The 11,617-nt window shown below is 42.6% G+C and overlaps 2 protein-coding genes across 2 annotated transcripts; both read right to left on the bottom strand.

Moving 5' to 3' along the window:
* On the bottom strand, positions 332-676 carry LOC107636768 (uncharacterized protein K02A2.6-like). Its single transcript, XM_016340256.1, has one exon. It carries the CDS (start codon positions 674-676, stop codon positions 332-334), a length of 345 nt encoding a protein of 114 aa, XP_016195742.1.
* Positions 4,992-5,861, bottom strand: LOC107636766. The gene has a single exon (XM_016340255.1). It carries the CDS (start codon positions 5,859-5,861, stop codon positions 4,992-4,994), a length of 870 nt encoding a protein of 289 aa, XP_016195741.1.

Genomic DNA, 11,617 nt, shown 5'->3' with positions numbered 1-11,617 from the left:
ATAGTAAAGTCCAGAAATATGAATTTTTCCTAAAAACTAATGAAAATAAACTAAAAACTAACTAAAACATACTAAAAACTATATGAAATTAACCCCAAAAAGCGTATAAAATATCCGCTCATCAGGAAGCAGTTCGAGTTCTTTTTGGGCTTGAACGTTTCTGATTTCATCATAAAATCTCACCCTTAGACTTTGCTCATTGATCTCTACTAGGATCATGGCTTGTATTCCATATGCAAGTCGAAAGGGTGTTTCTCCAGTCGTGGAGTGAGGTGTTGTTCTATAAGCCCAGTACTTGAGGGAGCTCTTCAACCCAAGCTCCCTTCGCATCCTACAACCTCTTTTTTAACCCTGCCAATATAAATTTATTGACAGCTTCAGCTTGCCCATTGACTTGAGGATGCTCGACTAATGTGAATTGATACTTGATTTTCATACTAGCTACTAGATTTCTGAACGTAGTGTCGGTGAACTGTGTACCATTATCTGTAATGATGGAGTGAGGGACTCCAAATCGGGTAATGATACTCTTGTACAGGAACCTCCGACTTCTTTGAGCTGCGATAGTGGCTAGTGGCTCTGCTTCTATCCACTTAGTGAAGTAATCCACTCCACAATCAATTATTTGACCTGTCCAGGAGCTTGGAAAAAGGGTCCGAGTAGGTCCAATCCCCATTTTGCGAAAGGTCAGGGAGAGCTTACAGTAATGAGCTCTTTGGGGGGAGCGACGTGGAAGTTCGTATGCATCTGACAGGGTTGGCACTTTTTAATAAAGTCGGTGGCGTCCTTTTGTAAGGTCGGCCAGAAGAACCCAGCTCGAATCACCTTCCTGGCTAAAGACCTTACTCCGAGGTGATTCCCACAAATGCCATTGTGCACTTCTTCCAAGACTTCCTCTATCTTAGAAGTTGGAACACACTTTAGCAATGATGTAGATATCCCTCTTTTATAAAGGATATTTTGTACCAAAGTATAGTTCTGTGCTTCCCTCCGAAGTTTTTTGGCTTCTTTCTGTTTCTCGGGAAGTATGTCGAATTTCAGATATTCGACTAAAGGGGTCATCCATCCGACGTTTAAGCCCAAAACAGGTAGAACGTCCAATTTGTTATCCGTCTTCATAACTGAGGGCTCCTGGAGAGTCTCTTGTATCAAAATTCTGTTATTTCCTCCAGGCTTAGTATTTGCTAACTTGGAGAGGGTATCGGCTCTGCTATTGAGTTCCTGAGTTATGTGCGTGACCTCGGTCTCAAGAAATTGCCTAAGATGCTCAAGTATTTTTTCCAAGTACCTTTTCATATTAGGATCCTTTGCCTGGTACTCTCCATTGATTTGAGAAGTTACTACTTAGGAGTCATTGAAGACTATTACCTTGGTTGCACCGACTTCTTTTGCGAGTTTCAAGCCTGCGATTAAGGCCTCATATTTGGCCTGGTTGTTGGAAGCAGGGAATTCAAACTTCAGGGAGACCTCTATTTGAGTCCCCTCTTCACTCACTAAGATGATGCCAGCGCCGCTTCTGACTTTATTAGAGGCTCTATCAACATAAAGGCTCTAGGTCGTAGAGGCTTCGCTCTTGTCGCCTGTGTATTCTGCCAAGAAGTCGGTAAGGCATTAAGCTTTAATTGTTGTCCGAGTTTTGTATTTCAAGTCGAACTCGGATATCTCTATAGCCCATTAAACTATTCGACCTGCAATGTTTGTTTTCTGAAGGATTTGCTTCATGGGTTGGTTCGTCGGACTCTTATGGTGTGAGTCTGAAAATAAGGTCGGAGTCTTCTGGATGCCAAAATTAAGACATATGCAAATTTTTCTATTTTTTAATACCTCAATTCGGGTCCTTGTAAGACTTTGTTGGTGAAATAAATTGGATGCTGTCCGACCTTATCTTCTCGAATTAGTGCCGACGCTACTGCTTTCTCAGCGACAGCCAGGTACAATACAAGGTGCTCTCCCGCTTTAGGCCGGGTAAGGATTGGTGGCTGACTCAAGAACTTCTTGAATTCTTGGAAAGCTTCTTCACACTCAAGGGTCCATTCAAATTGGCACCATTTTCTTAGTAGAGAAAAAAATGGCAAGGATTTTAGGGCCAATCCTGCCAGAAATCTGGATAGAGCTGCAAGTCGGCCGTTCAACTATTGGACTTCTTTTATGCAGGTTGGGCTTCTCATCTCTAAGATTTTTCTTCACTTGTCAGGGTTAGCCTCAATCTCCCTTTTTGTGAGCATAAAACCCAGGAATTTTATTGCTTCTACTATAAAAGTGCATTTGGTGGGATTTAGTCTCATCCCATGTCTTCTTATGGTGTTGAAGACTTGTGAGAGGTCGGATAGAAGGCATGTCTCAACCTTGGTTTTTACTAACATGTCATCCACATAGACTTCCATTAAGCTTCTGAGATGGGGTGCAAACATCTTGTTCATCAACCTTTGATATGTGGCCCATGCGTTTTTTAATCCAAAAGGCATGACCACGTAGTAGTAGTTTGCTCTGGGTGTGATGAACGATGTCTTTTCCTGATCCAACTTATATATTGGGATCTAATTATATCCTAAGTACGCGTCCATGAATGATAGGTACTGGTATCCTGAGGAAGAATCCACCAAAGAATCAATGTTGGGAAGAGGATACGGGTCCTTAGGACACGCTTTGTTGAGGTCGGTATAATCGGCACACATCCTCCACTTCCCATTTTGCTTTTTCACCAGTACTACTTTTGCTAACTATGTTGGGTACTTGACTTCCCTTATGAACCTAGCTTCTAGGGGAGCTTGAACTTGTTCTTTGATCGCCTGGGCTCATTCGGTTCCGAGCTTCCGACGCCTTAGTTGAACAGGTTGGGACCTGATGAGCGGATAATTTATACGGTTTTTGGCATTGTTTTTAGCATGTTTTTAGTAGAATCTAGTTACTTTTAGGGATGTTTTCATTAGTTTTTATGTTAAATTCACATTTCTGAACTTTACTATGAGTTTGTGTGTTTTTCTGTGATTTTAGGTATTTTCTGGCTTAAATTGAGGGACTTGAGCAAAAATCAGATTCAGAGGTTGAAGAAGGACTGCTGATACTGTTGGATTCTGACCTCCTTGCACTCAAAATGGATTTTCTGGAGCTAAAGAACTCAAAATGGTGCGCTTCCAATTGCGTTGGAAATTAGACATCCAGGGCTTTCCAGCAATATATAATAGTTTATACTTTGCCCGAGTTTAGACGATGCAAACTGGCGTTCAACGCCAGTTTTCTGCCCAATTCTGGCGTCCAGCGCCAGAAACAAGTTGCAAAGTGGAGTTCAACGCCCAAAATGGCACAAAAGCTGGCGTTCAACTCCAAGAATGATCTCTCCACGTGTAGACTTCAAGCTCAGCCCAAGTACACACCAAGTGGGCCCCAGAAGTGGATTTATGCATCAATTACTTACTTCTGTAAACCCTAGTGACTAGTTTATTATAAATAGAACTTTTTATCATTGTATTCGTAGCTTTGGTTACTCCGGTTCCCCTCTGGGGCCAAGACCAATGAACTCCATTATCACTTATGTATTTTCAACAGTAGAGTTTCTGCACTCCATAGATTAAGGTGTGGAGCTCTGCTGTTCCTCAAAGATTAATGCAAAGTGCTACTGTTTTCTATTCAATTCATCTTATTTCGCTTCTAAGATATTCATTCGCACTTCAACCTGAATGTGATAAACGTGACAATCATCATCATTCCCTATGAACACGTGCCTGACAACCACTTCCGTTCTACATTAGATTGAATGAGTATCTCTTAGATCTCTTAATCAGAATCTTCGTGGTATAAGCTAGATTGATGGCGGCATTCATGAGAGTCCGGAAAGTCTAAACCTTGTCCGTGGTATTCCGAGTAGGACTCTAGGATTGAATGACTGTGGTGAACTCCAAACTCGCGAGTGCTGGGCGTAGTGACAGACGCAAAAGGATAGTAAATTCTATTCCAGTATGATCGAGAACCTCCAAGATGATTAGCCATGCAGTGACAGCGCATCAGACCATTTTCACAGAGAGGAATAGGATGCAACCAACGACAAGGGTGATGCCTCCAGACGATTAGCCGTGCTGTGACAGAGCATTTGGACCATTTTCCCGAGAGGATTGAAAGTAGCCATTGGCACCGGTGACATCCTTACATAAAGCCAGCCATAGAAAGGAGTAAGACGGATTGGATGAAGACAGCAGGAAAGCAGAGGTTTAGAGGAATGAATGCATCTCCATACGCTTATCTGAAATTCTCACCAATGATCTACATAAGTATTTCTATCCTTACTTTAGTATTAATTTCGAAAACTCCATAACTATTTTATATCCGCCTGACTGAGATTTACAAGGTGACCATAGCTTGCTTCATACCAACAATCTCCGTGGGATTCGACCCTTACTCACGTAAGGTATTACTTGGACGACCCAGTGCACTTGCTGGTTAGTTGTATCGAAGTTGTGACAAATTATGAATTGAGATTAGAGCACCAAGCCTTTGGAGCCATTACCAGAGATCACAATTTCATGTACCAGGACCCAGAATAGACAGCCAGCTTGTGCATCATGAGCTCGAGGTCTATTCTAGGCATATCGGAGGCTCTCCAAGCGAAGAGGTCGGAGTTCTCCTGTAGGAGTTTTATGAGATCGGTCTTCAACCCCGCTCTCATATTAGGTCCTATGTTGGTATTCTTTTCGGTTTCTTCCCCGATTTGGACCTCTTCTGTCTTCCCTTCGGGTTGTGGTTGTAGCTCTTATCTTCTTCGGACTCCTCTGAGTTCAATTGTATTGACCTCTTTACCTTTGCCTCGTAGGTTTAGGCTTTCATTATAGCATTTTTTTGCTAATTTTTTATCTCCTTTGATGGTAGCGATCCTTTCCTGTGTTGGAAATTTCATGCAAAGGTGGGGAGTAGAAATGACCGCGCCCAATCAATTTAGGGTTATCTATCATTCTCGACTTGGTAGACTTCTTTTAAATATTTCTTCCGAGATGACTTGGTCAGCCCCCTTTAGTGAATCCTCCAGATATCATGTGAATGTGTCGTTCTGGAGTCTGCGGGGGCGGACCTCTTCGGTCAAGGTCTTCGTTGTCTCTTTTCCTTTTTCCGTGATTGTCCGACCTTTCCATGAGATATCTATCCAACCGACCTTCCCTGGCCAGTTTTTCTATCACATTTTTTAGGTTATAAGAATCATTTGTTGAGTGCCCATACAACTTGTGGTACTCATAATACTCGTTACGGCTCCCACCTTTTTTGTTTTTAATTGGACGCGGGGGAGGGAGCTTCTCGGTGTGATAAATTTTCCTGTAAACATCCATGAGAGAAACTCGTAACAGAGTATAATTGTGGTACCTTCTGGGCTTCTCGGATTTGACTTCTTCTTTCCTCTTGGGTTCCCTCTCTTTTTCCTTTAGCTGGTGAGGGTGCCTAAGTCGCCAACTAGGTTCTTGTAGCCGGGCATTTTCTTCTATATTGATGTACTTTTCAGCTCTCTCTTGTACATCGATCAGGGAAGTCGGATGTCTTTTTGATATAGATTGGGAGAAGGGTCCTTCTCGGAGCCCATTGACTAGTCCCATGATTACGGCTTCAGTAAGCAGGTCTTGGATTTCCAAGCATGCTTTGCTAATGCTCTCCATGTAGTCTCTCAGGGGTTCTCGGGCTTCTTGTTTCACTTCGAGTAGGCTAGGTGCATGCTTAACCTTATCTTTCTGGATTGAAAATCGTGTGAGAAATTTACACGCGAGGTCGTCGAAACTGGTTACCAGCCTAGGAGGCAGGCTATTAAACCACTTCATGGCCGCTTTTGTCAAGGTTGTCGGGAAGGCCTTGCAGCGAGTAGCATCTGAGGCGTCGGCCAAATACATTTGACTTTTGAAATTACTGAGGTGATGCTTCGGGTCGGTTGTCCCGTCGTATAGATTCATATCTGGGCTTTAAAAGTTTCTAGGAACTCTAGCCTGCATGATGTCCTCAGTGAAAGAATCTTCTCCCCCCAGAGGGGTATCTTTCCGAGCTGTGTGGAAATCCTTCCTTCGAAGGTTGGTGTTCCGAGAGTTACCTAAAATTGTAGGTCAATCTCGGACGAGATCTTCTGTACTGGTCGGAGCTGACGTGTCCGGCTGGTGAATGGTGACCAGAACTGTGTCCGACTTGTCGGACTGGCTATGCTGCTGATTCTTTGTCACCGGAGGGTGGGGGTACCTGCAAGGGACTCCGATGCTTAAGTTAGCAAGGGTATTAAGCAGGTATTTTGTAGAATCAGAGTATGAGTTATACCTGGGTGCTCCAATGTATTTATAGTGGTGAGGAGTGACCTTCTTGGAGATAAGATAGTTATCTTATCTTATCTTATCTTATCTTTGAGTGAGGTCATCTTATCTTCAGGGGAACCGCCCTTATCTCTGTAGGCTTGGACTGCCTTTGGATTTGGGTCGTGTTCCTCTTGTTTGGGCCCTATTTGGGCTTTTCCTGATAATTTGGTCGAGCTCTTTGAGAAGAGGTCGGATAGTCCTGACCTGAAGAGGTCGGTTGACTTGTCGTCTAAACATCCCGGGTCGGACAGTTCGACCCAGGGTATGAATAGTGCCCCTGCTCGAGTGTGGTCTTCCTTTTGAGGTCGAGTCCTTAGTTTTAAGACTTCAATCCTTCTCTGGTGAAGCCGAACTCGAGCATTTTGTCGACTTCTTCTTTGTAGAGTTTCCCTTTGAATGCTGAACGCTTCCTTTAATTTTTTTGAAACAGGCGTTCCTTTGTTCTTTTGAAACGCGCGTCTCTCTGCCTTGGGAACGTGCGAGGGTTTAATAGCCCATTAATTCTTTCCTTTGCTGTTTTTCCCCCTTTCTTCATTTTGAATTTAGTTTTTCAAAGATTTGGCTTCCGTTTCTTCTTCTTTTATGCTTGCATTGTTCTATTCTTGGTAAAGTTTTGATCTGGCTTGACTTTGTGTTGGAAAGCTTGAACCTTTTCGTATTACCATGCTTGGTTGTTACTGTGATGTATGTTTTCTGGTTTTCTTTCGACCTTATGTACGCTCTTGGGTAGATTCCCTGGTAATTTGTCATTTTTAGGGCTTTGCATGTTGTTGTTGCTTTTCTGATCGCACTTTTGATTTTGAGGGTTTATGACCTACTGTTTGATTTTTAAGAAAGATTGCTCCTTTGATGACTTTTGCCATGTTGGTAGTTTTCTTTTTTGATAAACTTGTAGGAGATAACGACTTTCTGGTATCTTGTTTTGCTTCATGTTGATGCTTGTTTGGAAGGGGATTACTTTGCTGAGAGTTTTGTTGGGGTGTAGCTTTGTAGACTCTTTTTTGAGTCCTTACTCTATCCCTACTCCAAAGGATGCCCCTGGACCTTGGTGTGCGTCTTGGGGTTTTCCTTTTGCTGTTTGTGTTGCTCTTAGTCATGTTCATCCGAGCTGATTTCTTTTGTCCGAGCTGTTTTTGGCTAGTAATCCATTTTCTTTTCTGGCTGTAGGACTAGTTGACCATGTCTTCTCGCAAAAATATTGTCGAGACGTCTTCCAAGGTTCCTGAGGGTATGTCCGATTGGCTGGACTCCCTCGTCCTGCTATGTGTTTCTCTAGCTGACTCTGAATTCTATGCGAAGCTTAGAAAACATCATCGAATATGTAGTAGTAGAGATCAAGAGAACAACTATGAATTGGTAGCACCTGATTCTGATGAAAGGGTTTGCTTCCCTGTTCCAACCCAGGGGGAGCGTCCCTTCTTTTATGCGTACGACTTCTTTTTTAGCCAGATGAATATCACCCTTCCTTTCACCCCTTTTGAGACCGACCTGTTGTGGTCGTGTAACGTAGCTCTATCTCAGCTTCATCCAAACTCATGGGGGTTTATCAAAATTTTTCAATTGCTTTGTCAAGAATTTGATGTTAAACCTTCTCAAACTCTCTTTCTGTACCTCTTTGTGTTGACCAAGCTTGGGACTACCAAAAAGAAAGCTTCTTGAATTTCGTTCAGGTCTGCCCAGGGACACAAAGTTTTTTTCATGTATGATGAGTCTTTCAGGGATTTTAAGAATTACTTTTTTAAGATCCGAGCTGTTGAAGGAGCTCGTCCTTTCTTTTTGGATGAGAATTGCGAGTCCAGCTTTCCCTTAGAATGGCAGAGGAATGTAGTGGTGTCCAGGTACACCTGGGAGATGTTGGACGAAGTTGAGCAAGCTTTTGTAACTATGTTGGAAGAAAACTGGGGGCAGCCTCCCCATCTTGATACTAAGAAATTTTTGAAAAATCCTTTACTTCTCCGAACTGAACTGGGTAGGGGTCGACTTCCTTGATATTTGTCGTATTTGTTTATTTTGTCGAGTTCATTCTTCTTCTTTCTGGTTGATAACTTGGTTTTCTTTGTGTATTTTCAGAGATGGTTAAAAATAATGACTCCATGAGGGCCTTTAAGAAGGCAAGGAAGGCTACAGCTGCCCAGAACATCTCGGCCAGGGTGGCTGGGGAAAGATCTTCTTATGTTTTGCCAAAGCCATCAGTACCAAGCTCTCCTGGACCGACAAGGATGATTCCTACCCCTCAGGTTCATTTGGTCGATCCTCCCCAGACTTCTGCTGCTACCTCTTCTCCCACTGGTGCTCCTCCTTCGAAGAAACAGAAAACAGCTGAGCCCTTTAACCTTGATGCCCCCGATTTCGATGCTGTCGAGTTTGTTGATTAGCAAATTGGTCCTTATGGTACCATTCTTACTGACGATGTTTCTCTTCTTCGTCATTTGGATTTTATTACTTGGAGTAGCATTAAAATGGCACATGTGGGGGCAGCTTTATATCGGACTGCCCAGGACCTTCCTATTCATGCAACAAAGGTCTTTATGGAGGAAGCCAAGTTGGAGTTCGACCGGATGAATGGTTTGAAGGAAGAGCTCGAGGTGAAAGTGGCCAAGTTAGAAAAAGAGTTGGAGGGGGAGAAGACTTGGGCCATTGCCTTGGCGGCTTCTGCCAAGTTGTCTGAAGATATGGCGTTGAAGCATAAGGAGAGCTATGTCACGACTTATAGGGAGATGATGGGTCTTAGGGAGGATTTGAAGTCTGCCCGAGCTGATTACGCCGATCTCCAGGATCATCTTGTAGGCAGTGTAAATGCTGCTTATGAGAATTTGAAGGATTAAGTTTGAGTTCTTGCGCCCGAGCTTGACCTTACTTTTTTCAGCTTGGATAACATTGTAAAAGATGGTAAGATTGTCCCAGATGACCCTGATGATGATGATGATGTCAACCCTCCTCCTGTTCCTTTTGCCAAGGTCTCCGTTGCCCCGCCTTCTTCAACTCTGGCAGCTGAAGTCAATCAGCATGAGTCTGATCCCGATGTCCAGATCCTGAACCGGGATGATGGGACGGTAGATGCGGTGCCTCTTTAGACTCGTCCTCCTTCACCTCGGGATGCTGCTACTAGAAAATCCTTGGATTTTCTCTGATTATTTCTGATGTTTTTGTGTATAGCCCGGCCTGTGGGCTTTGAACTTTTTTTATTTTGTAATTTGTGGTTTCTGACTGCTGGATATTTTTAGTTGCTTTTCTGTTAGCAACTTTATTTTTGGAAAAAACAAGGTAGTTTCTCATACTTTTGGGGTCGACTTCAGGTGGCCTCTTGAGTCTTATTATTATAACAACTTTGTTTCTTTTTGTGATATGCTTGTTTGCACCTTTTTTGACACCTTCTGGAATCTTGAGAGTGTTGGAGCCTTGTTATCCAATCTCTTTTGACTGCCCTTTGTGTTGTATTTTCTATTTTAGTTGAGGCTAGCTTCGTGCCACTAGTCTTCTTTGCATTCTCTTGATATGGTGCCTGTATTTTGATTTTCTTGAGGTCATGGCTTTCTGGGTCTGACTTGGGTCCCCAATAGCGCCTGCCTCCTGTTGTCCGACTTCTTTTTGAAGCTATTTCTAGTAATTCCTTCTGCTTGGACCTTGGCAGGTCTCTTCCTATGGATTATAACTTTTAGTTTGGGCCGACCTTCTCATGTTGGTCCCTTCTAAGTTATTTCTAGTAATCTATTTTCTTGGACCTTGGTCAGGTCTCTTTTATGGATTATAACTTTTAGTTTGGGCCGACCTCCTCATGTCGGTCCCTTCTAAGTTATTTCTAGTAATCCATTTTCTTGGACCTTGGTCAGGTCTCTTTTATGGATTACTTTTTCATAACTTTTGGTTTGGACCGACTTCATCATGTCGGTCCCTTCTAAGTTATTTCTAGTAATCCATTTTCTTGGACCTTGGTCAGGTCTTTTTTATGGATTACTTTTTCATAACTTTTTTTGTTTGGACCGACTTCATCATATCGGTCCCTTCTAAGTTATTTCTAGTAATCCATTTTCTTGGACCTTAGTCAGGTCTCTTTTATGGATTACTTTTTCATAACTTTTGGTTTGGGCCGACTTCATCATGTCGGTCCCTTCTAAGTTATTTCTAGTAATCCTCTTTTTTAGGGCTGGCCAAGCCTCTTTTCAGGGATTTACTTTTTATAACTTTGGTTATTGTGGTCGACTAGTCTAACTTCTTTATGTCGGCCTGTCTTTTAAGTTATTTTTAGCAACCTATTTTTATTAAGACCTCGTCAGGTCCTTTCTATGGATCACTTTTGATAACCTTTTCATCTTTGCCGATTTTGTAGAAATTGTGTTTGATCCCCGTTGGGTCGACCTTTTGATGAATTTGGTTTTCATCTTTGTTGGTCTTTATCGTGATCGAGCAGTGAATTTGATTTTCACTTTCTGTCGATTTGTCGCTTTATAATCGGGCGATGAAAATTTTTGCGTTTCAGATTTATGCGTCTTGAGGATATGTAGAAAATCTAAAAACTTTATTCAAAATCAAGAAAATGCAAATATATACAGGTGGGCATTTTATCCCTCTAAGTCAGGCAGTTCATGGATCTTGGCTTGGTGCCTCGTTAAAAAACCTTTTTTAGGAAAAAGAGTGCACCTCATCCTAAGATCTTTTATTACCTCTTAACTGTAATACCTTCTTAAGTTTCAGGCGTGCCATGACCTTGGAAGCTCTCGCCCTTCGAGTTCGGTCAGCTTGTAGTATCCCTTTCTGAGTACTTCTATGACTCGATAGGGTCCTTTCCAGTTTGCTGCCAGCTTTCCTTCTCCAAGTCGAGTTGTTCCGATATCATTTTGGATTAATACAAGATCGTTCTCGATGAAACCTCGCTGTACTACTTTTTGGTTGTATCTTGAGGCCATCCGGTGTTTTAATGCTTTTTTCTTGATCCGAGCTCTTTCTCGAATTTCGGAAAGTAGATCGAGTTCCTCTTTTTGAAGTAGGGGATTGGCCTCTTCATTTTAGTGGATTACTCTGGGTGATCCTTCTTCGACCTCCACTAGGATCATTGCCTCCATTCAGTAAGCTAATCGGAAAGGTGATTCCTTAGTGGTGGAGTGTGGTATTGTTCGATATGCCCATAGGACTTGTAGGAGCTCTTCAGCCCAGGCTCCTTTTGTGTTCTGTAATCTCCGTTTTAACTCGGCCAGTATGATTTTGTTGGCAGCTTCTGCTTGCTCATTAGCCTGGGGGTGTTCTACGGATGTGAATTGGTGCTTTATTTTTAAGTTGGCCACCGGTTTTCTGAAGCCTGTATCTGTGAATTG

Source organism: Arachis ipaensis, chromosome B04, assembly GCF_000816755.2.
Source record: "Arachis ipaensis cultivar K30076 chromosome B04, Araip1.1, whole genome shotgun sequence".
In the NCBI taxonomy this organism is placed as follows: Eukaryota; Viridiplantae; Streptophyta; class Magnoliopsida; order Fabales; family Fabaceae; genus Arachis; species Arachis ipaensis.
Note: the sequence above shows the minus strand (reverse complement) of the source record. Positions and strands in the feature narration are given on the sequence as shown.